The sequence below is a fragment of the Micropterus dolomieu genome, linkage group LG07, assembly GCF_021292245.1.
Source record: "Micropterus dolomieu isolate WLL.071019.BEF.003 ecotype Adirondacks linkage group LG07, ASM2129224v1, whole genome shotgun sequence".
Taxonomy (NCBI): domain Eukaryota; kingdom Metazoa; phylum Chordata; class Actinopteri; order Centrarchiformes; family Centrarchidae; genus Micropterus; species Micropterus dolomieu.
This window is the reverse complement of record NC_060156.1, coordinates 5438578-5459602: the sequence shown is the minus strand read 5'-3', so window position 1 is coordinate 5459602 and position 21025 is coordinate 5438578. Positions and strand designations below refer to the sequence as shown.

At 41.5% G+C, this 21025-nt stretch overlaps 1 protein-coding gene across 3 annotated transcripts in view; it reads left to right on the top strand.

Moving 5' to 3' along the window:
• nrp2b (neuropilin 2b) overlaps positions 1-21025 on the top strand; it is a 94646-nt gene that overhangs the window by 31038 nt on the left and 42583 nt on the right. For all 3 annotated transcript variants that reach the window (XM_046053738.1, XM_046053736.1, XM_046053737.1), the window contains exons 4-8: positions 1731-1958; positions 4398-4553; positions 4655-4824; positions 9097-9252; positions 18026-18170. In XM_046053738.1, the coding sequence (XP_045909694.1) occupies positions 1731-1958; positions 4398-4553; positions 4655-4824; positions 9097-9252; positions 18026-18170 (855 nt within the window). The remainder of the gene's footprint in view (positions 1-1730; positions 1959-4397; positions 4554-4654; positions 4825-9096; positions 9253-18025; positions 18171-21025) is intronic.

The window sequence follows — 21025 nt, the reverse complement described above, 5'->3', positions numbered from 1 at the left end:
ACTAAAAATAGATGTTACAGTGAAATGGCATTAATATAGATTTGGAAACAAACTAGAATGGGGAAAGTATGTTTGGTGTATTTCAATTTCTCTACTGTAACAGCGTTACCATAATTCATTCAAATGGATTGCACATACTGTATGTCCCCAAACTGCTGCTGTGCAGGATCAGATGAATGCCAGAATCAACTTAAGCTGATTTGAAATGAAAGTTAAAAAAAGGAAGGGTGGAGAAAGGAAAATCATTAAAGACACTCCTGGTTACACCTACAAAAGTTTGTTTGATTATGAATGTCACTTTAAAAATGTGTCTCACACATACATATGCAGACATTCTGTCTGCTGCTTTCAGTCTCCTAACTGACTGACTGAGTCCGTACTCATCCTGGTGTAACAACCTAGTTTCCATGGAGATCCCCAGAGAAACAAGCCATTTTAGTTTGGGACTTCGTTACTGACAGCACTAAAAGTCCAATACATACGAAAATCATAAGAGACTACTTTAAAATCCTAAAAACACACAGTTACGAGCAAAAAGTTGAAGTGATTAAGCAGCCAATGTAGGCAGCTGTATTGATTCAAATTTCAGCTGTTCATCTGAAGAGTGGGGCTGAAACATGTCTTATGTAGACAGATTGGTGCAAACACGCATAACTGTACATGTTGCATGCCAGCTACACACACTCCCTCTTAATGTGTTATTCACTTTCTCTTCATTTGCTCATGCAAGCACGCAAGCACAGTAGCAGACACCCCAACAGTCTGGAGAAAAATGGGTTACCATAAGAGGCTTAGACAGTGCGTGCGTGCGTGCGTGCGTGCGTGCGTGCGTGCATGTGTGTGTGTGTGTGTGTTTGTCTGGATGTTTGGTCATACATGGCTGGATGGACTGGAATAATGGTGACCACATACACTCCATAAGGTGTGTGAGTATTCATACAGAGGGTAGTATAGTAATTCAGTAACAAAGAGCCCCAGATTACCTGCAGATCATTGTGTGCATTTGTGTGTGTGTGTGCATGTACAGTATGATGATATCTAAAGCTTCTCATAAGTGCTACACCACCCAACCGTGACATTGTCAGCAGACTCTACATCTCTCTTTCGCTTGCTCTCTTTCCCGTAATCTTTGTCTTTGTAAAAATGTGACTCGTTTACCACTTCAAAAACCTGATGTTTAGAATGTGTGTTAACGTTTTTTTGGAACCGGTACACCTGATTCAGCTGCATATCATTCAGTCTTATTCCCTTCATGGGCATTTTGAAGTTACATCACTCTGGAGTTTCGGTCTCTACCCACAAGAATAACATCTGAATAAAACTGCAGTTACTTCAGCAGACCTAACTGTCATCTTCTACATGTTTCAAAACCAATCCCATTAACTGCATTTAAAGTACATAATGTGTTGTTCTCTTAAATAGCCATATTTCTTTCTGGTCAAGAAAGCAGAGATGGCTAGACTGGGATTTATGAAATTGTGAGGCAGGTATTTAGTTTGCTGTGAGTTTGAAAGCACTCCCATTTAAAAACAGCACCTCTGAGTGTCTGCCAAAAACAAGATCATTAGTTTGATGTATAATCAAAATCTATGCCCTTTTCTAAATAGCATTGACCTTTCAGTCAAGGTCATGGTTAATGAGTTATACCAACCACACACTGCTATAAATATATGTTTCTATAAAAAAATATGTCTCTTCATATACATTTTGGGTCTGTGTCTTCATCTCAGGTTCAGACTGTTCCCGTAACTTTACAAGTCCCTCGGGTCTCGTTGAGTCCCCGGGCTTCCCCGACAAATACCCCCACAACCTGGAGTGCTCCTTCATCATCATTGTCCCCCCCAGCATGGATGTCACCATCACCTTCCTCACCTTTGACCTGGAGAACGACCCCCTGCCGGGTGGGGAGGGGGACTGCAAGTACGACTGGCTGGAAGTGTGGGACGGGCTCCCAGGAGGTGAGCTGTTGATTAATTGGATGTGTTTTGTTATGCCAGCATAATGATCATCTGCAAATGACAATGATGCTGTTGGTGTGAAAAAAAAAGTTGCTGATCATGATCTTGGGCGGCGATGTTAAACTATAGTTCAGCCATTTCAGGAGTCAATACACAGAGCAAATTTAAAATGGTGTGTATTTTGCGCTGCCTACATCCTTTTTGACTGAAGTGGAGTAGCAACTATTTTAGTAGCTATGCGTTGGTAGATGAAAGCCAAGCTTACAGGCAGGATGTTGGCACCTACCATGGAGAAACAACATAACTTTTCAAGGGGAAAATAAAGTAGGAGTTGCTGAGAGGAGGGAGAAAAGAGTGGGGGGTGAGAGGAGCAACTGTAGAGGGCTATGATATTTCTGGTCTAGCTGCTAGAAGGATTGGGAGAGTTTAGAAGGACACATCTAAGGTATGTAGACCTTGGATCTAGTTTCAAGAGATGGAAGAGGTAGAGAGAAAAGGATGAGCAGTGGAAGGGCAGCGAAAAGTCCTCCACTGCTGGGAAGACTGGAACAACGGAAGGAGATGTTGAGAGAATAAATGAAGGCCAGAAGACCTCTGGTCTGCCTTCAAGAAGAGGACTGGGAGAAAAGAGAAACCGGGATTTGAAGGGTGTCCAAGTGGGACCGGAAAAGAGGAAGGAAGACTTGTCAGATAAATAATTGCTGTTGTATTTTATATTATTTTATTTAACTTTAAATAGTTGGTTGTGTGATACTTACTATTTCCATATCATTGCAGTAATATTAAATACCATCCATTGTTTTTAGTTGTATAAACAATTTGTAAGTACTGTACTTAGAAATCAGCCAGCAAAGACTTAATAGCATGAGTTGTAAAAGACAGCAAACAGTGGTGCTTTTATTCTTCTAATTAACTTTACTGTACATGTGAATTAAGCCTGAGGAGGAAAGAAAATTCAGAGAGATGGTACAAAGAAAAGACCGTGGTAAAAAAAAAGAATCAGAAAAAAACCCCAACATCTTCACTCCTTTTTCAGGGGATAAACTAGAAGACAAGAGAGGTTATGCAAAGTTGAAAACAGGAAATTAAGATGACCAGAAAGGCAAAAAGAGAAGGATGGAAGAGAAAGAGAGGATGAAAGGCATCTCCTCTGAGTGATGGAGAGAGACCACAAGAAGGATAGCAGGATGAAAGAAAAGGAAGCAAAGTGAAATGAAGTGGGAGGAGGTTGAAAGGGAAGGAAATATATAGGATGCGATTCAGAGGTGAAGGACTTATTTTCACCCTTTGCAAAAGTGTAGAGTCCTAAGCAGGAAGAGAGGACAAGATAAAAAGACAGCCAGGGAAAGAGAATGACCACGAGTGTTTCTTTTCAGTTGAAAGGTGTTTGAAGAAGGGAGGAGAGGTTGAAAGAGCTGGCTTAAAAAATTTATTTATTCAAAGGAACGGGAGAAGAGAAACATGATAATCAGAGAACTCAATTCTGAACTGTGAAGTGCAAGAAGTAAAGAGAGAGAAAACTAGAATGTGAAGTGTTTTGTGTGTGTTTGTGTTTATGCATTTGCCTCTTTTAAATGCCACTGAAATTAAATTCATAAAACATAGAGGGAGAACGACAAATATTAACTCTCCCCAAAAATATTTTATTTGTTTGACCAGAATTGTGTGCAAACATGGGTCATTTATTAATAGAAATCATCTCTGTGGATTTGAGATTCTCTTCTCTTTTTTTCCTTTTTTCCTCACCACCCTCAAGAAAAAAGTTATAACTGCTCAAGAGCCCTGTTTCAAATATACACCCGTTCCAAAAGAGAAGAAAACAATCAATAGCACTGATTGATTGGTGGCTATTTTCTTGTCTTCCACCTCCTCTTCCTCCTCCACAAGCCTCCTCGGGTGTGTATCTGTAAGTGTGAGAGAGGACTCAGGGAGTAGCAGGATGAATCTACTATCTGTGTACCCATCCTTTCACCCACACACACACACACACCCTAGGACTCTAAATCACACTCATCTGTTTATGTTGACGTATATAAGTTGTGGTATTAGAGACAGTCGAGGAATCACTTATTATATAGTACACACAGTACACATAATAAAACCATGTACAGTTCAGAGACAGAGGTGATAGATGAAGAAAAGAAAGGTGATGACATGAGAGGGTTGAGCGATAAGTAGATGACAGTGGAAGAGGGAGTAATAATAATGGAAGAAAGTAAAAAGAAAAACACACGTAGCAAAGAATAGAGGAGGATTACGGTATAAAGGGATTGGTATAGGAATGATAAATCAATAAACATCTTGACAGTGAGAGTGAGATCCTTGTAACATCTTGTGTAACCAACACAGTTAGTGCATTGTGTCAAATGATGACATATAGAAATTGCTGGCAGAATTAACTGTTGACTAACCCAATACTTCTTCATCTCTGATTGACAGTGGGCCCTCTGATTGGTCGATACTGCGGGACCAGGGTGCCTCCTGAGATCCAATCATCTACTGGGATTCTCTCTCTGTCTTTCCACACTGACATGGCTGTGGCTAAAGATGGCTTCTCAGCTCGATATAACATGACCCACAAGGAAGTCAGTGAGAGTAAGTTTAAGTTAGCGCAGATTTTTTATATTTTAAAATGCATTTAGAAATGCTACAATATTCTAAAAGAGTCTAAATCTCTTCCCCTCCTCCTCTTGTAGCTTTCCACTGTAGTAATGCATTCGGTCTGGAGTCAGGAAAGATCACGGATGACCAGATCACTGCTTCGTCCAGTTTCTACGATGGACACTGGCTGCCACGTCAGGCCAGGCTTAATTACAATGACAACGGATGGACACCCAACGAAGACAGCAACAGGGAGTACATACAGGTACGAGTTTGTCCTCAACTGTGGAGCAAACAAAGTAGTATTCAAGGGGCTCCTCAAAATGTCATTCAAAATGACACTAATCTCTGTTAAACGTGAACTGAACATGCACCTACCGCTCAAAAGGTGAGGTACACCAACCTTGTCTGTCCCCTGGAAATTACACTGACACACAACTAATTTAGTTAATACGCTTTGAAGGAAGGGTAATGAAGTCTGGATGCGTTTTCTATTAACATATTAAGGAAATTTAGCTAATTTACAGATCTGGCAAGTCACAAAATTGTACAGAACGTATCGGTAAAATGTTCACTAACAAACGTTTTGTTTTCAACTAAATATTTGATCTTGCAATACAATATCCATTTGATCCCATGCTTTTGCTCCACACCAGCTGCTACAATTATTATTATTAGCCCTATTATCCTATAATCCTATATTATTACTTTTATTGATTATTAGTTTTTTATTTTATTTTTTTATCAGGACGTGGCACAAATCCAAGAATCCTTATGCTGAAATACAGATTCTTATTCTTGAAAAAGTTTACTCTGCCTAAACTAAAAGATTGCACTCTTATTTTTAACATCTTTTTTCTTGTGTTGACATATCACACATAATAACTCCACCACAGCTTTATTTCTCAGTGAATGTGTGTGTATGTATTTGTGTATATGTGTGTGTGTGTGTGTGTGTGTGTGTGTGTGGGAGTGAGAGAATAGGCGAGAGAGAGAGAGAGAGAGAGAGAGAGAGCGAGTGGGAGGTGTAGTGATATCAAGGTTTAACAGCTAGATGCCTGGGTAAGGCATTGTTTCCCATATTCTATCACAGTGCCAACTTTGTGCCATCCCTGTGCTGAGCCTGAGTTATGAGGCTGTCTGGGTGAGAGGGGAAGGGAAGTGTGAGGTTCACTCACCCCTCAGACAGAAATGAATTCAAACCAGCCCACAAGGCACTCTTCAGTGAGACCCGTCTGTAAACAACAGATTATCTTGTTGGGTGTCACCTTCCTGTAGCCTTACAATGACTGCCCACAGGTTTTGCTTTGCTCATTGCCAATAAGCTTTTTTGAAAAAAGAACAAAAAAGCTTGCAGGTTTTAGTCTTGATTTGTGCAGCTAACATATTCCATCCTCTTAGAAGCCTGTGATTAGATAGCCCAAGATGTGCTCCCTCTAAGAAATAATAATTGCTCAGAGAGACAAGAACCACACAAGCACCTCATCTATTCATTTGTAGGAACAATGACACAACCACAGACACATGTGGACTGGAAGCAGAAGTTCTGAGAGCTCCACTGTGGCCAAACTCTGGGCCTGCAAACACAGGAAGGGACTGTGGCCAAGAGGCAGCATGAGGCCAAGGTCCCATCAGTCTTACACATCCTTCCTGTCTCACCTCAGCTGTAAGCAGACTGCTCACTCTCTCCAGCTCACTCTCAAAATTAGCTGACATTAAAGAATTTGCTCCACAAGAATCACTTAAAGGACTCTCTTTTTTTTTTTTTTCTTCCTGATTTTGTTCCCCTGACATCCAGATTGTCCGCATAATCTCGTCAGTCCATGGAAAGACCCCGGATTCGGATTTTATTGTTCGTGACACATCAGATCGTTGTATAAAATTGACTTGACAGCTTGGCTGGGAATTAAGCTTCTACTTCTCTCATGTTGTCTTTCTGTCTCTCTCTGGTCATTGGTGTTGTGGTCGGGTCGCTGCGTTCCACAGAGGCTCTCAGCTGTTCCCCTGCGTTAACACCTAGCTGAGACCAAGGCCCCTGCGTGTGTGTGTGTGTGTGTGTGTGTGCAGCCTCCTGTCTTGATGAGCAGCTGTCATAAATGCCAACATGCCTCTCCTTCTAGCATCTTGCACCCCGTGGTCTCTTATAACCAAGTGTGTGCATGTGTGTTCCTGCATGTGTGTGTGATTGTGTTTGCGTGTGTGTTTGTTGAAGTGTGTACCCATGGACCTCAGGCATGTGTGTGTTGCTGTGTTGGCTCAAGAGCCATGTGTGTGGTTTAAATATCTCTCTAGTGCACATTTTCTAATGTAGCGTATGTGTTGTTCTGTTCTATTCTGTTTTATTCAGTTTGGTTCTGTTCTGATCTGGTCTGGTCTGGTCCAGTGAGGTGTGGTGCAGATTGATGATGTGGGATCTGGTGGCTCTGTTATTCTAACAACTTGGGTGATTGATGGGAAGCCTTCCCTGGGAAGGCTCACTTAGTAGCTCTCTCTCTCTCTTCCTCTCTCTCTTATTCCCTTACTCCTCACCTCTCCTCCTCTCATCTGTTCCTCTGCTCGGTTCTGGACTATCGATTAGTTGTCTTGGCGGATCTCTGTCTGGCCCTAAGCGTGCAGGCGTGTGTGCGTGTTTGTGTGCGCGCGTGTGTGTGTGTGAGACAGAGAGAGAGAGTGTGTGTTGGAAGTAATCTAAAACACCTGTCTCTCTGACAGATAACAAACACAGCATTTTACCTCCCCTGGTGTTTTGTACTATACTCCAGTGTGACACACAGCACACACACACACACACACACACCGCACACTCACAACAAGTTGTGATTAATCGACATGTTTCAACAGCTCCAATGGAGGAGAACAAATGTTACAACCTACTGTAGAACCTTTCTCATCTTCTGCTTGTTATTTGTCTGCAGCCTCTTTTTGTCTGCATTGCCTATATTCTCTTGCATATTCAGTTGTATTATATTAAATTTTATTTATATAGTGACAATTCATAACAAAGGTTACCTCATAATAATAATAATAGGACTAATAATAATAATTGTAGCAGTGGGCGTCCAGCAGGAACATGAGGGCAGCAGGAAGCCCGCAACCACAGATCCAAACTCTACAGCTCCAGAACCAGAAACACCTGCAGAAAGCGATAGGGGGAGAGAGTAGAGGGACAAGAAAGCACAAGACTATGGGAGAGGGAAGAAGTCGGGTTAGTAATGTGCATTAATGTTATAAGAATGCATACAGATGGAGAGGGAGAGGAGAAGAGAGGAGCTCAGTGCACCATGGGAAAGTCCCCCTGCAGTCTAAGGGTTGGGACCTGAGTCAGCCCTAAGGTTTGTCAAATAGGAAAGCCTTAAGCGTACTTTTAAATGTGGAGATGGTCTCTGCCTCCCCAAACCAAACTGGGACCTGTGTGTGTTTGTGTTTGGGGCTATAAAACCTTGTTTTATGAAGTAGAGGCTTGAATCTCAAAATCTCTTTCGCGATGGAGCAGAGAACATAATTCATGTAAACATGTTAAAAATGCGAAATACTCAGGTGTACCTCAGGTGTGCTGTGTTCCTGGGAAGAAACTGTTAATGGAACTTCTATGGTCCTCGACAAAATCATCGTAGACCCCAGAAGAACTCCTTCAACTTTCAGTAATGCAGAGCTCATTCAGTGGTGTCGAAAAATAAATTTTACTAAAAAAAAAAGAATTTTAAAGCTATTTATAACTTCTTGTGTGGATTAATACATTCGATCGAAGCTGTTTTCAAACCTGCTGTTATCATCATTTGATCCATTGAAGCACAGTGGTTCTCATTGGCAGGTGCTCCTCAAGAGCAGTGTTAAAATATATTTCCTAAACAATATCATCTCTTCTTTCTTCATATCACTTGCAAATTGATAGACTCTCTGAAAACATCTCTATTGTTCTTCTTGAGCTACTTATTTAGGGCACTGTGGAGCAAAACAAATGTGTATCTACTTTAGGGACCTTGAAATGAAGGAGTCTGAATTCTGCATACAGCACACAGTACACGGTCCATGTATAATGCAACATAGCTAGCAGCATGCCAGACACGTAGTGTAGCATCCACATTCAGGATGGGGAGGTGATTATGGCTATTGTATGGGAGGAAAGTAAACTGAGCCCCAGGTCATTACTATCAATCTGCCAGGAGAGAGAGACATAGAGAGGAGAGGGAGGGAGAAAGAAGGAGATGAGAAGAAGAGGATAAAGGGAGTGGTGAAGGTGAGAGTGGATGCTGATAAGTTCAGGTGTATATTTGTGTGTATGTGTTTAACCAGTTTAATGTTTGAAGAGCTCCAACATGAGGGCATTTTGTCAGGAGTATGATTTGGGTTGGGCTTTCAGTGGGTGTTTTTAATTTTGTAAGCAGTTTTTATTGTTGATAAGTTTTTTTTTAAAACATCACCATCATCAGTAGTATTGTCACTTTGTGTTTCAGCTTTTTATACACCAAACACTCCTCCAGCTGAATGATCAGTTGTCAGCTTTGTTTATGATGTTTTTATTTTTATCCACCAACAGGTGGACCTCCATACTTTGAAGGTGCTTACAGGCATCGCCACCCAGGGCGCCATTTCGAAGGAAACTCAAAAGGCTTACCATGTCACCACTTTCAAGCTGGAGGTCAGCACCAATGGAGAGGACTGGATGGTCTACAGACATGGCAAGAATCATAAGGTAGGCGAAATACAAAAACACTCAGCACATGCACAAACACAAGCCACATTTTCCTGCCAAAGCATGGACTGCAGTTCAGGGTGACTAGAGAAAGTCTGGATGCTCTTCGGTGTCACACATGCCGCAACATGCACTCACGTGGAAGAGTCAGAGAAAAATATGAGACGGAACATATGCAGCGAGAGCTGACCACAAGCCCAAAATTCAACTGGTGTCTGCAATTACAGCCGTACCACTGCTGTTCAGTTGGCTACATTTAAGGGTTTACGACCAAGCCAGAATCAGCACACGTCTCCAAGCTCCAAGTGATACCTTACATCATCGAACACAGCTACACTTAGACTGTGCAGTCTGCTTTTCGCATCCCATCTGGTTTCTGTTACTGGTCAGAGTTCTGCCTAATGTTGACCTGGTTGGACTGTTTTCTAAGCTGTTTCTCTCAGAGGCGTTAAAACATGATGAATCATCAGTGAGTGTGCTGCAGTCTGGGGGTGCCGATTAGAAGAAATGAAGCAGACAGTACAGAGGGTCTTTAAAATGGTTGCAACTGCAATTAAAGTACAGGAGCATTCCAGTGGTTGTGGCTGCTTTTTCCATCACAGCCGTTCTCCCCCTGCTATAGAGCTCACATATGTTTGTCCTGCGGTGTAACACCACGTCTACCTTTGTGCTATAAACCCTTATTCCTTCACTAATGCATGCACACACACTCACAGATGTATATATAAAAATGCTTATTTTGCTGTGAGAGGGAAACAGGAGATTCAGTCTAACCATCTGGGGTTCCTCTGTGGACTGCAGATCCCATAAGGCTTATAGCTGCTGCTAACTCCCAGCAAAGTGATTGATGGATAAACCACAGTTGAGTTGTGAAAAAAGACAGAAAGGGAGAAAATAAAGAAAGAAATTGAGGGATGATAGAAGGAGGACAAGGAAGGGAGAGTAAAGCAAGTTTTTTTAAATCAGGTTTATGGCTATAAAGCTTAGTCAACCAAAATTATAATTCTTTGATTGGCTTAGTATGTGCAAATAAGCCTACGCTTCTGCAATCTGGAAATTGCTCAACTAATCAGTCAGTTCACCATTCAGTTGTTTTGTCAGTCAAATAGCGATATGCTGCTGACACTAGGCAATGAAACAATAAAAATCCAATGTTCAAAATGGATTAATGATGATGTTTGGAGGTTATTTGCTGGTGTCACCACCCATAATCCCCCTTGATTCCCTCATAACCCTGAAAAGCTGCTTCAGAGTCAAATGCCTAGGGGAGACACAGAGGGGTTTGTGTACATGTATGTGCATATCAATGTGTGTGTGTGTGCTTTAGGATAAATCAGCAGCAGCTTCTAGTAGAATATCCCTCTCTTGTCTTTTAAATACGCACACACACCTCTTGCCAACTGGTAAGGGTCTTTTGAGCCATTTGGCCCCCTGGTGAGAGAGTCTGCTCAGTAATCTGGTGGTTCGGCTCATGGTTGTCGGGCATTTCATTTGGTGCACTACAGTATATCATCATCCCATCTGCACATTATCTATAAATATATGAAAATACTGTATACATGCTTATAATTTGGTCTCTATGTTATGGTGCTTCCTCTATCCTGACAGAGAGAGATGAAAAAGGTAGCAAAGTTAAAGCAGAGAGAGTTGAAAAAAGACAAGGAGAGTTGTTTATTCATTTATCTGATGATGAAATAAGCGTGTCAGCATCTTGGAACCTAATGTCCCTTCTCAGCTGACATACCTCAGACGGCCAGTCAGCATCGGCCTTGCCATGCCAACTGTCTCCTGCAACTTTGGTGGTGTAAATGAGGTTGTGGGTTTAATGTTATATAAATAGCTCAACAGCAATGGCCAAGAAGATCTTTTGGCAGAGCTTTTTAGTTTGGGTGTGGAAAATGCTGTGTCTGCATTGAAAGGACATTTCAAGGAAAGGTTTTTCTTTATATAATTGAGAGCAGACCCTGGATCATTTCAAACAAGGATCAGTGGTAAGCATGTCAGATTTTTCTTTTTCTGAACTTAAATGTACACACAAGCCACATAGAATAATTTATTTATTACTTTCTTTCAAGATAAAGTGGCTGTTCGACTAACGCAAGGGATATATAGAAGTGAACAAGCTCCTGTCTGGTTAACTTGTTGAACCTGCTCTGAACTGTCCATTTATCCATCCATCTCTCTCTTGACATGTTCATTCACTCACCCCTTCACTAATTCTCTTAAAATTTCTTCATCCATCAAATCTCCCCTCCCTGTCTTCACACTCACTCTCTGCACATCTTTGTTCACCTTATCCTTCCCCTCTTGCACTCTTTTTCATCTCTCCCCTTTTCCCTCTCTCGACACTCCATCATTTGCCCTCCCTCCCCACACATGTTTCTGAGAAAGTCATCATGAAATAAGACAGGCAAGCTTCGGCTGCTCGAACAAATGACTTTCTGTGCTTGGCTACAGTGATGGTTTTGGTGGCTGGGTGTGTGTGTGTGCGTTAATCTGGAAGAATTATTGAATTAGTGTTTTATGAGCAAGAGGCATTAAAGGAGGACAAAAATTAATGGGAGCCACATGGATAGAGAAAAAAGTATGAGTCTGTGCTCATGCTAACACACAACTCTGTATCCACACAACAACAAAGACACACACAAATACATGCATGCGGATTTATGTATGTTTACAGCCTCGTTCTTTTTGTATGTTTGCCTCAGATGAGTAACTCTTAAGAAAGCAGTCACTATGCAAATTTGACACACGCACACACTCTGGTTTTAAACATCTGGGAGCCAGCCCAGGGGCGGCACCACTGTCACACAACATCACAATGATTTGTGCGATCTGTAATGTATTTGATAATGTCATTAAAGACCCGTTGTGAACCAGATGGGACATATGGAATACATGTTAACTTGCAGAAACGTTTTGGAGCGAGTAATATTCATACATCATTTGTTCCTACATTTTACTGACAGGCCCACAAATGACAGATACTGAATCAAGACATGCACTAGAGAAAGAGGGGAAAGAAGCAGATGGGCAAAGCATAAGTCAAGTATAAGAATACCGGGTGAACAAGATTATATTAGAAATCATCTTTGCAGAGCCAATATGCTGTGCTGCTTTGCTATTGGAATTAAAAAGTTGAGATTCCCAACCAATTTGTATTTATTTGTTTTCTTTCCCTGTCTTATTATCCATAAATGTTTATTTCCTCTGTTCCTGTTTTTACTGCGCTGAAGCCATTTTTCAAATCCCCTCCTGATGACCAGGTCATGTCAGATCATTTGAACTTAATAAAGCAATAAAGACACTGAAAAAAAAGAAGATAAAAAGTGTTCAGTGATCAAAATGGACGTGGGCCTTATGGGAGTGTTTTTCAGTGACCTGAGGTCTCAAGTTAAGAAATGATGTTGTCTCAGTTTGAGTCTTCATCTGGAGGAGTCTGAGACCTTTTGTTGGTAGAGGTAAATTTAAGATTGACGTGATACAATTGTCATTATGTAGCCCTGCTGAAGTGCTGCAGGCAGAGCTGTCTGTGGTCATTACAACACTGGACCTCGGCCAAGACCAAAACCTCCAATTCCCACCTTAATCTGTGGGAGGGAGGATGGATGGATGGAGTGCGATGGAGGAAGCAGACATGGATGGAATGAGAGGGAGGAAGTGGGATTGTGATGAGAGGAAAGTGTTGGAGAGTTGAAAATAGCAAAGAAAGAAAGAAAGAAAGAAAGAAAGAAAACACAAGCAAAAGGTCTACCAGTCAAGCATTGAACTGATAGAGAGGGGAGAAAATGAGCTGTGCAGAGGGAGGAAGAGAGGTGGAAACCAAAAGGAGAAAACCGAGGTTCATAGGGGAACAAGTGAGTGAAGGAAAGAGGCAGAAGGGGGGGAAGAAGTGTTCACAGGGGAACCACGGAGCAAAAGAAAGAGGGATGGACAGATGAACAGAGGCATGGAGGAGAGGAGGAATAATGAGAATAACAGACAAGGGTGTTGACCACAAATCCCTCTGGATAGATCAGAGGTCTCGGCAACACAGCCTGGAAGGATGTCAGGAGAAGGGAGTAGTGGGAGGAGGGTGGGGCGAGGCGAGGTGAGGGAAATCAGGAGGGAGGGAGAGGTCAGAGGAGAGAGGGAGAAAATAGTGTGTGACAAATGAAGAAAGAAAAGCTGAGAGAAAAAGAGCAGAAAGGGACAAAGGGGGATATTATAAGGGTGCTCTGTGTCATTTGGTTTGTGAGATTTGTGGACTGTACTGTCACACTTTCCATGACTTAGCTGTCAAAGACAGGTTACCTCCCTGAAGTCTGTGTATGTGCAAAGGTGTGTGTGTGTATGTGTGTGTGTGTGTGTGTGTGTGTGTGTATTTGTCCTTGTGTGATGAAATGAGAGGAGATGGGGGGTGTTTTACTATTTTATAACTCTATCCACACACCTACACGCAAAACACACAGCATGGACATTTGAATAATTCAGCATGTCTGCACTGTTCCTTGCTGGCTGAGTGACTGTGGCCCTGCCGGCTCACGACACACACACACACACACACACACACACACACACACACACACACACACACACACACACACACCTGTTATTTTCTTTCCCACCAGGTGAACATGTTTCTCGTCAAGCTCCTATTCTGTCCTGTAGTTACACGTTAGACCTGGTTAGTTGCCTTTTGACTCCAAACCAGAAGCGGCTACACAATATGTGTCCTTCTGCCCTGTACACTATTGTTATTCAGTAGAGTAGGTGTGTGTAAATGAAGGTGAAAACAGTATTCACTCCATGTCTATCCCCTTTGACCTTCACTGAATACAATTTGAAATGGATAGATTTCTCTTGCTTGGAGTTGTTCTTATAGTATTGGTGTTAAACAACATTTCCGCTTTTTTGTTTTGGCCTATATGTGTGTGTATGTGAGAGAGAGAAAGAGAGTCTGTCTGTGTGTGTTTTGTGTAGGTTTGTTAATGGTCAGATGTTTCCACCCGTGTTAAGAGATGAGGCAAATTGACACCACAAACACTGGGTTGAACTGATGCTTAACTTTACACCTTCTCTCTCTCTTTCTCACACACACACACACACACATACACACAATAACCTGAGCTGGGTTGCGGGTGGAGTCCATTAGCTGATTAGCCTTTTAGAGAGAGGCTGTTAACTGTGAATTTAGGAGTGTAAGACCTCAGAGATGCTACATATCCCCTTACACCTCCTCAGTGTGTATTCTCATTGCAGAGCCAAAACCTGGATGAGCTTTTGTTTAATATATTTTCACAAAAGTATTTGTCCATAATTGTACAGTTTAACAGTTTAACACTTACTATTAAAGTACAAATTAATCTACGCCAAGCAATGTAATGCAAATGAAAGGAGACCTATTATACTTCTTTTCCAGTCCGATATTGTAGTTCTGTGACTCCTGTATGGCAGCTTTGCATTATTCAAAGTTCCAAAAAATTATTTTCTATCTTATACTGGCTCTTCATGTGGGCCTACATTTCAGCCTCTGTCTGAAACAAGCTGTAGATGCTCCTGTCTCTTTAAGGCCCCCCCTCTCAAAGCCCACTGTCTTCTGATCGGTCAAGACCTGAAGCATGTTACCAGGCTGCTGTTGTCGCTGAGCGGTAAAGACAGGCTGAGCGAAGCTGCACCGTTGCTGTGTGGAGCACATGACCATGTATGGATCACCGGCTCCGTCTAGCTCCATATCACGTAGAACAGAGCCATTGGTAGAAAAAGCAGTTCAAAACGTTCAGCGTTCAGAACAGGAGGAAATCTGAGGTTTTTGCTCACAGGGATTTCTTTTAAATACTTTAACATCATTATTTGAAGCTTTGGCCATGTTTAACACGAACATCCAACATTATAACACTGTAGATAAGTCATAAAATGTGGAAAAGAACAATAGGTCTCCTTTAAACCAGGGAAAACCTGAGCATAGATAAGTTTACCTTTCAATACTGGCTGTTTAATATACTGTACATTAACAAATAACAAGTGACACACATTGCACATAAGGCTTCAAGGGTTCCAATGTGGGTTGATAACACATTGTAAAATCTGCACTATGTAGAAAAACACATTTAAATTTTGGCAGTGGGGTCAGCTTAGCATCGATTCAGAACATTTAACCATTTCCTGACGGATGTCCTAAAGATAGATCAGTATGTGTGGCGATGAGTTCTAACAGAGATCATTGCTGGTATTTTCCTATCATGTTTTCAGTCTGCTACCGAAAGGATTTCAGTTTAATGAAGTGACTGTAAAACTGCAGTTGTGACAGTGAAAGGTTTGCATCAAGTAGAAGCTAAAATACAGCTGCTGCTCTGTTTGGTGACCCTGAACAAAACTGGTAATAGAGAAACAAATGGACACTAGATTGGTGAATCAAGACTCGTGCAGTATGCATACTTACATACACACACATAAAACCACATGCATACAATTGTGTGGGCTTTTTACTATATTTGTGGGGTCCAAACACCCACTTTATGGGTTCTGACAGCTTTGTGTGGACCAAAATGCTGGGCCTCACAAGTTTAAGACAGTTTAAGAGACTTGGTTTTAGGGTTAGAGTTAGAATTAGGGTGGTGTTAGGGTAAGGGGATAGCGAATACATTATGTCACTGTCGCGTCCCCACAAGGATAGTGACAAAAGGCTGTACGCACACACACATTCTCACACTTTTGCTGAGGAAATGTTTCAGTGAGCACCAAGGGAAATCAGAAAACACCCGCCAGCCCCCAACTCTTCCAAAGAGTGAGACTTCATAATTACACTTTTACACACTGACACTCACACACACTTGTAATTACAGTCCACAATCCTATTAAGTCTTTTGGGGCCTTTAGGCATTTTTCCATCATTTAACTGGTGACAGTCTCTGGTATTAAGGCCATTGTAAGGGCATGAGTTCACTGGGTCTGACTTTATATCGTACACCCAGTGGGTCATGGGTTCAATTCCCAGCTGGCCTAGTAGCTTGCTACTGTTCATGTAAGTCAGAAACCCCTTTCATCCATATTTTGTCACCCCTGACTGGTCCTGCTGTTTAATGGATTGGGAACAGGAGGAAAATAGTGGATTACACACACACACACACACACACACACACACAGACTCCTAAAACAAAGCGAACATCTATAAATGAGTACCCAAGCAAGTAATTGCAAAGCCTTTGGCTCTGGTGAATGCTGTTTTCTGCTCTCTGTGATAAACACACTATGTTGTGTTTTCAGTACTGATGTAACATAATAGAAAGAGTGTTAGAGACACAGAGGGAAAACAGCCTTTGAGGTTCTCTAATTAATGATATATTTTTCTTAAATTTACAACAGTATATCATCATGGCAGTGAGAGAGAGAGAGAGGCAGAGAAAGATGTGTCGAAAAGAAAGACAGAGGATAGAAAGTGAAATGATAGGCAGAGGAGCAGAGGCCCAGCTGTGTTTTATGTGGTGAGCCCAACAGAGATGACAGTTCTAGGCAGAGAGAGAGACATGGCACTCTGTCAGACAGACAGAGATATAAAGTCATGGTGTCAAAAGACTGCTTCCGGCCATGTGCGCTTGCATTCACTTTCTTTTTTATCTGTATTTGTGTGTGTTTTCGAAGGAAATTATTTGTGTGCGTTGTGTGTGAAGTGTGGGAGCTGGAAGGGCACTTTGTAAGACAGTGGAAAGACACCCTGTGTTCTTTGGTGTGTGTGTGTGTGTGTGAGACAGCTGTGTTTGAAGTGCATTTGTGAGTGTGTGTCTGTGCGTTGAGGGGCGACAAAGTGTGTTTTTCTTTGCTCTCTGTGCATGGAGGACTAACAATTATGTTTTCCTGTGTGTGCGTGTGGTTAAGTCAAGAGGACGTGAGAAGAGGATGCTCTCCCACATACTTACACCCTTGATTTATTACACACTGCATTCCCTCAGATTGTCTGTGTAAATGTGTTGGAAAACCTTTGCACTAATTTCTTTTTTTGTCAACAGAAACAATATATTCAGTGTGTGTGTGTGTGTGTGTGTGTGTATGTGCACGTAGAAGTCTGTTTTTCCCTCGTGTTAAATTATGTTGTCCTGAGTCAGTTTAACAATAAAACTGTCTAGTCCAAACCATAAATATTGTTGCTCTAGATACCTGTTGTGTAATAGTCTAGTTTAATGTCCTGTGCACTGATTTGGACTTTTTAAATGGTTGGCTGTTTAGTTATCTTACAGTTGTCAATGTAACTCCTTCTAAAATTACAAATTGTCATTATTACATGTTTGTATATTCCAATGTTAAACAAATATTACACACTGTGTAAATAAGCTTAAATAGTTTTAGAGTTTTTGGTCGGTGTGTTTTTTAACTGTGGACAGAACTATGCTAGTTTCCCCCCTGATTCATGTTTTTATGCTAAGCTAGGCTAAACACAGTCTGACGCCACCCTAAACCCACAGATATGCAGATATGTCTGTAAAGACTTTCAAGGTAATCCAGCCAAAGATATTTCAGTCAGGACAAAAGTTGTTTACCAACTAATTGACCGACCGACAGACCAACTGACAGTAATGATCAGACTGACAATGTGGCTAAAATCTTAGGACGTGAACAAAATGTCTCTCTAGGAACAATATCAGGATTAATAAGCTTACTCCACTTCCCTCACCTTTTTCACTGAAAACTTTTTCTGGAGTAAAACAGTCACATGCATATATCAAAGCAAAACAGACAGAAATTCCCTACAGACATTGATGTATATCATTCAATTCCATCTGTTCCCCTCTCCATATAGGTTTTCCATGCCAATGCTGACGCTACGGAGGTGGTTCTCAATCGGATCCCTCAGCCAGTCCTGGCCCGCTTCGTGCGAATCAAACCTCAGACGTGGAAAAACGGCATTGCTCTGCGGTTCGAGCTTTACGGCTGTCAGATTACAGGTAAGAGAGATGAAGCGGATTCTTCTGTAGAGTTTCTTAGACCTTTTCTGGCCCATCTCCCCATGGGACGTACTGGCTTATACATCGGGTCAGAAGGTGGGTCATACCAAAAATCACTCCCTTAGAAAATTATTTCCTGGAACAGAAGAAGGAAATGTGAAAGGCTTATTTTTTTTTTCTATTAATTCGACCTAATGATAAATAATTCCTTAATTTGTCCTTCCATCAATCCATCCAATGCTTCTATTCATACTTTCCTCTGTCATCTGTTTCTCTTTCTTTCACATGCACACAACACACCCACTCTCATGTGCACTCATGCTCTTGCCCTCGCTCTTTCATATACATATCCTCCCTCTCTGTCTCCCACTCACACGTTGCATGCACGCACGCACACACACACGCAAAAAGAAACACACTCAGTCCTAATAGAATAATACTGGTGTGTGATGTGTGGGTGATAACATCAGAGAGTAACAGGCTCTCAGCTTTCATCTGCAGCCCTGGCAAACAAACACGATTTCAACCAGCATAATCAGCTCAATACTATAAATAGATAAAACTTAATTAGACTGTCTGTGTTTGTGTGTCTGTCTGTGCGTTACGGAAATGGTAAGAGAGAAAGAGAGAGAGTTTCAATCCATTGGAGTGTGTGTGTGTGTGTGTGTGTGTGTGTGTGTGTGTGTGTGTGTGTCCCAGCACCACTGTATCATTATTAGGTTAGGGCCTCTCTCTGCTGCCATTGAGAGGGACAGATATGCTCTTATCTAGGCGGGCTATTTCAGCACCCACACAAATCACAATCACACCAAAACAATATGATACTGCTTTTGTGTGTGTGTGCGTGTGTGTGTGCGTGTGTGTGTGTGTGTGTGTGTGTGTGTGTAAGTGAGGGAGAGAAAGAGAGAGAGAGCACTCAAGAGACATGGACGTGGCAAAAATAAGTTTTCTTTGCCTGTGTTCTTGTCTACCAATTTTTTTTACCCTGTTTTAACAAGTGAAATTGCATTATATATATCACCCTAATTTTCTGACTATACTCTCAGCAGCGACAACCAATTCAACACATCTTTTGGCCATTTCTGTTTCTCTCTGTATCAACCATCTCTGCTGCCTTGTAATGTCTGCAATCCATCTCGGGCCTGAGGAAAACACTGACTTTATATGCAAAATCTTGACAGTTTCAGACTTGGCTTTTGTTGAGAAGCACAACAGAGTTTTTTTTTTTTACTTTAGAAGTAAATAGAGCCTCAGTTAGGTATGTCTATAACCTGCAGAGAAAACTTTATAACCAAACATACCTGCTAATAGCAAGGCAGTATTCTTCCTTTTTCTTTCCCTTTACATAGACATATTGACAAGCACACACCTGAACGCACTGCCAGGGGGAATGTGATAATGCCTTACACAGGCCTATAAAGCAGTCAGTCAGTGACATGTCATTAAAGTAAATCACACTTTTATGTCTCTCTCTCTCTACTTTTTTGCCATTTTCTACCCATCCCTCTTCAGTGTCTGTCTGTTTATTCTTCCTTCTCATTCTACTTTGTCCTCTGTCCTTCTGTTGCCTTTGCTGACAGCTTCCTTTCCCCTTATTCTCCTGTTGTCTCTCATTTTCTCCTCCCTATCCCTTCCCTTAAATCTTCCCTGTCCCTGCCTCATTCATCTCTTCGTTCCTCCATCCCTCCTTCTCTCCTTCCTTAATCTCATTTTATTTTAGCCCTGCAGCATCTATCAATCATTTATTTTTAGCAACTTTATCGTTTTTCTCACCAGGCTTGTGTAGTGTACGCGTTTGCAAAGCTATACGTGTGTGTATGCAGTCGTGTGGATGTGTTTCAGCTATCAACGGCCTCAATGATGTACTTTACGGCTTTGTACGACTCTGGTATCATGAAAAGCACAGTGGAAGTGTGTGTGCACCCATGTGTGGGCTAAACATCAGAGTATGTGAGTGGAAATGTGTTTCAACCTGTGTGAGAGACCTTGACTATTCAAATTATATGTGTTAGTGCATGTATTGCTTAGTGCATGTCTGTTTGTGTGTGTGTGCGTGTGAATGTGAGTTTTCATGCTGGTGTGCGATATCTAGCTATTTCTGCTACTGTGATCTCCAGAGATGATATTCTCATCCACTCCCGCTGCACTCCTGTATTAAAAAAGCCTGCTGGAGTGTAGCAGCTTAAATAGATAGATGCAAAAATAAGAAACATAGAATAAACAAAATAATAATAGAATTTTCTTCTTGCTAATCAGTTTTCACGTCTGCCATAGAGCTGGAGGGAGCTCATCTAGCATGGTCCTTGCTGTTGTTGTTTATTGTTGATTCCTTATTTACCATAGTGAGGCGCGGTTGCAAACGTCACAGCATTAAACATTCATCTCCATGTAGACCTGAAGAATGTCACCATCAATCAACGTCACCCTTCACTGTCAATCTGCTCTCTCTCTTGCTTTTCACTAGCACCCCTCTTTATCTTTCCCACCCTTTCTATTCACTTGCTCTCCCTACAGTCCATCTTTCTGTTTGACCTTTTGTCTATCTCTTTATCTCCTTCTTGTCCTTTAACTCCTCTTCCTCACCTTTTATCCTCTTTCTTCTTCTTTTTCTTTTCCTCCCTCACATCTTCTTTTTTTATCTCTCCTTTTATCCCACATTTTTTTATACATTTTTTTCAAATAGAAATGGTCACTTTGTTTTGTTCCCTTTGCTTTTTTTCGTTATTTGTGGAAATAACATATTCTGCTTGTTAGACTAAAACACATTTGTCAGTGTAATAATCAGTATCCCTTTGATCTGCAACATGCTTTCATTTAGTGCTTCCATTTGGGAGTTTTCTGGCTAAATTCCCCAC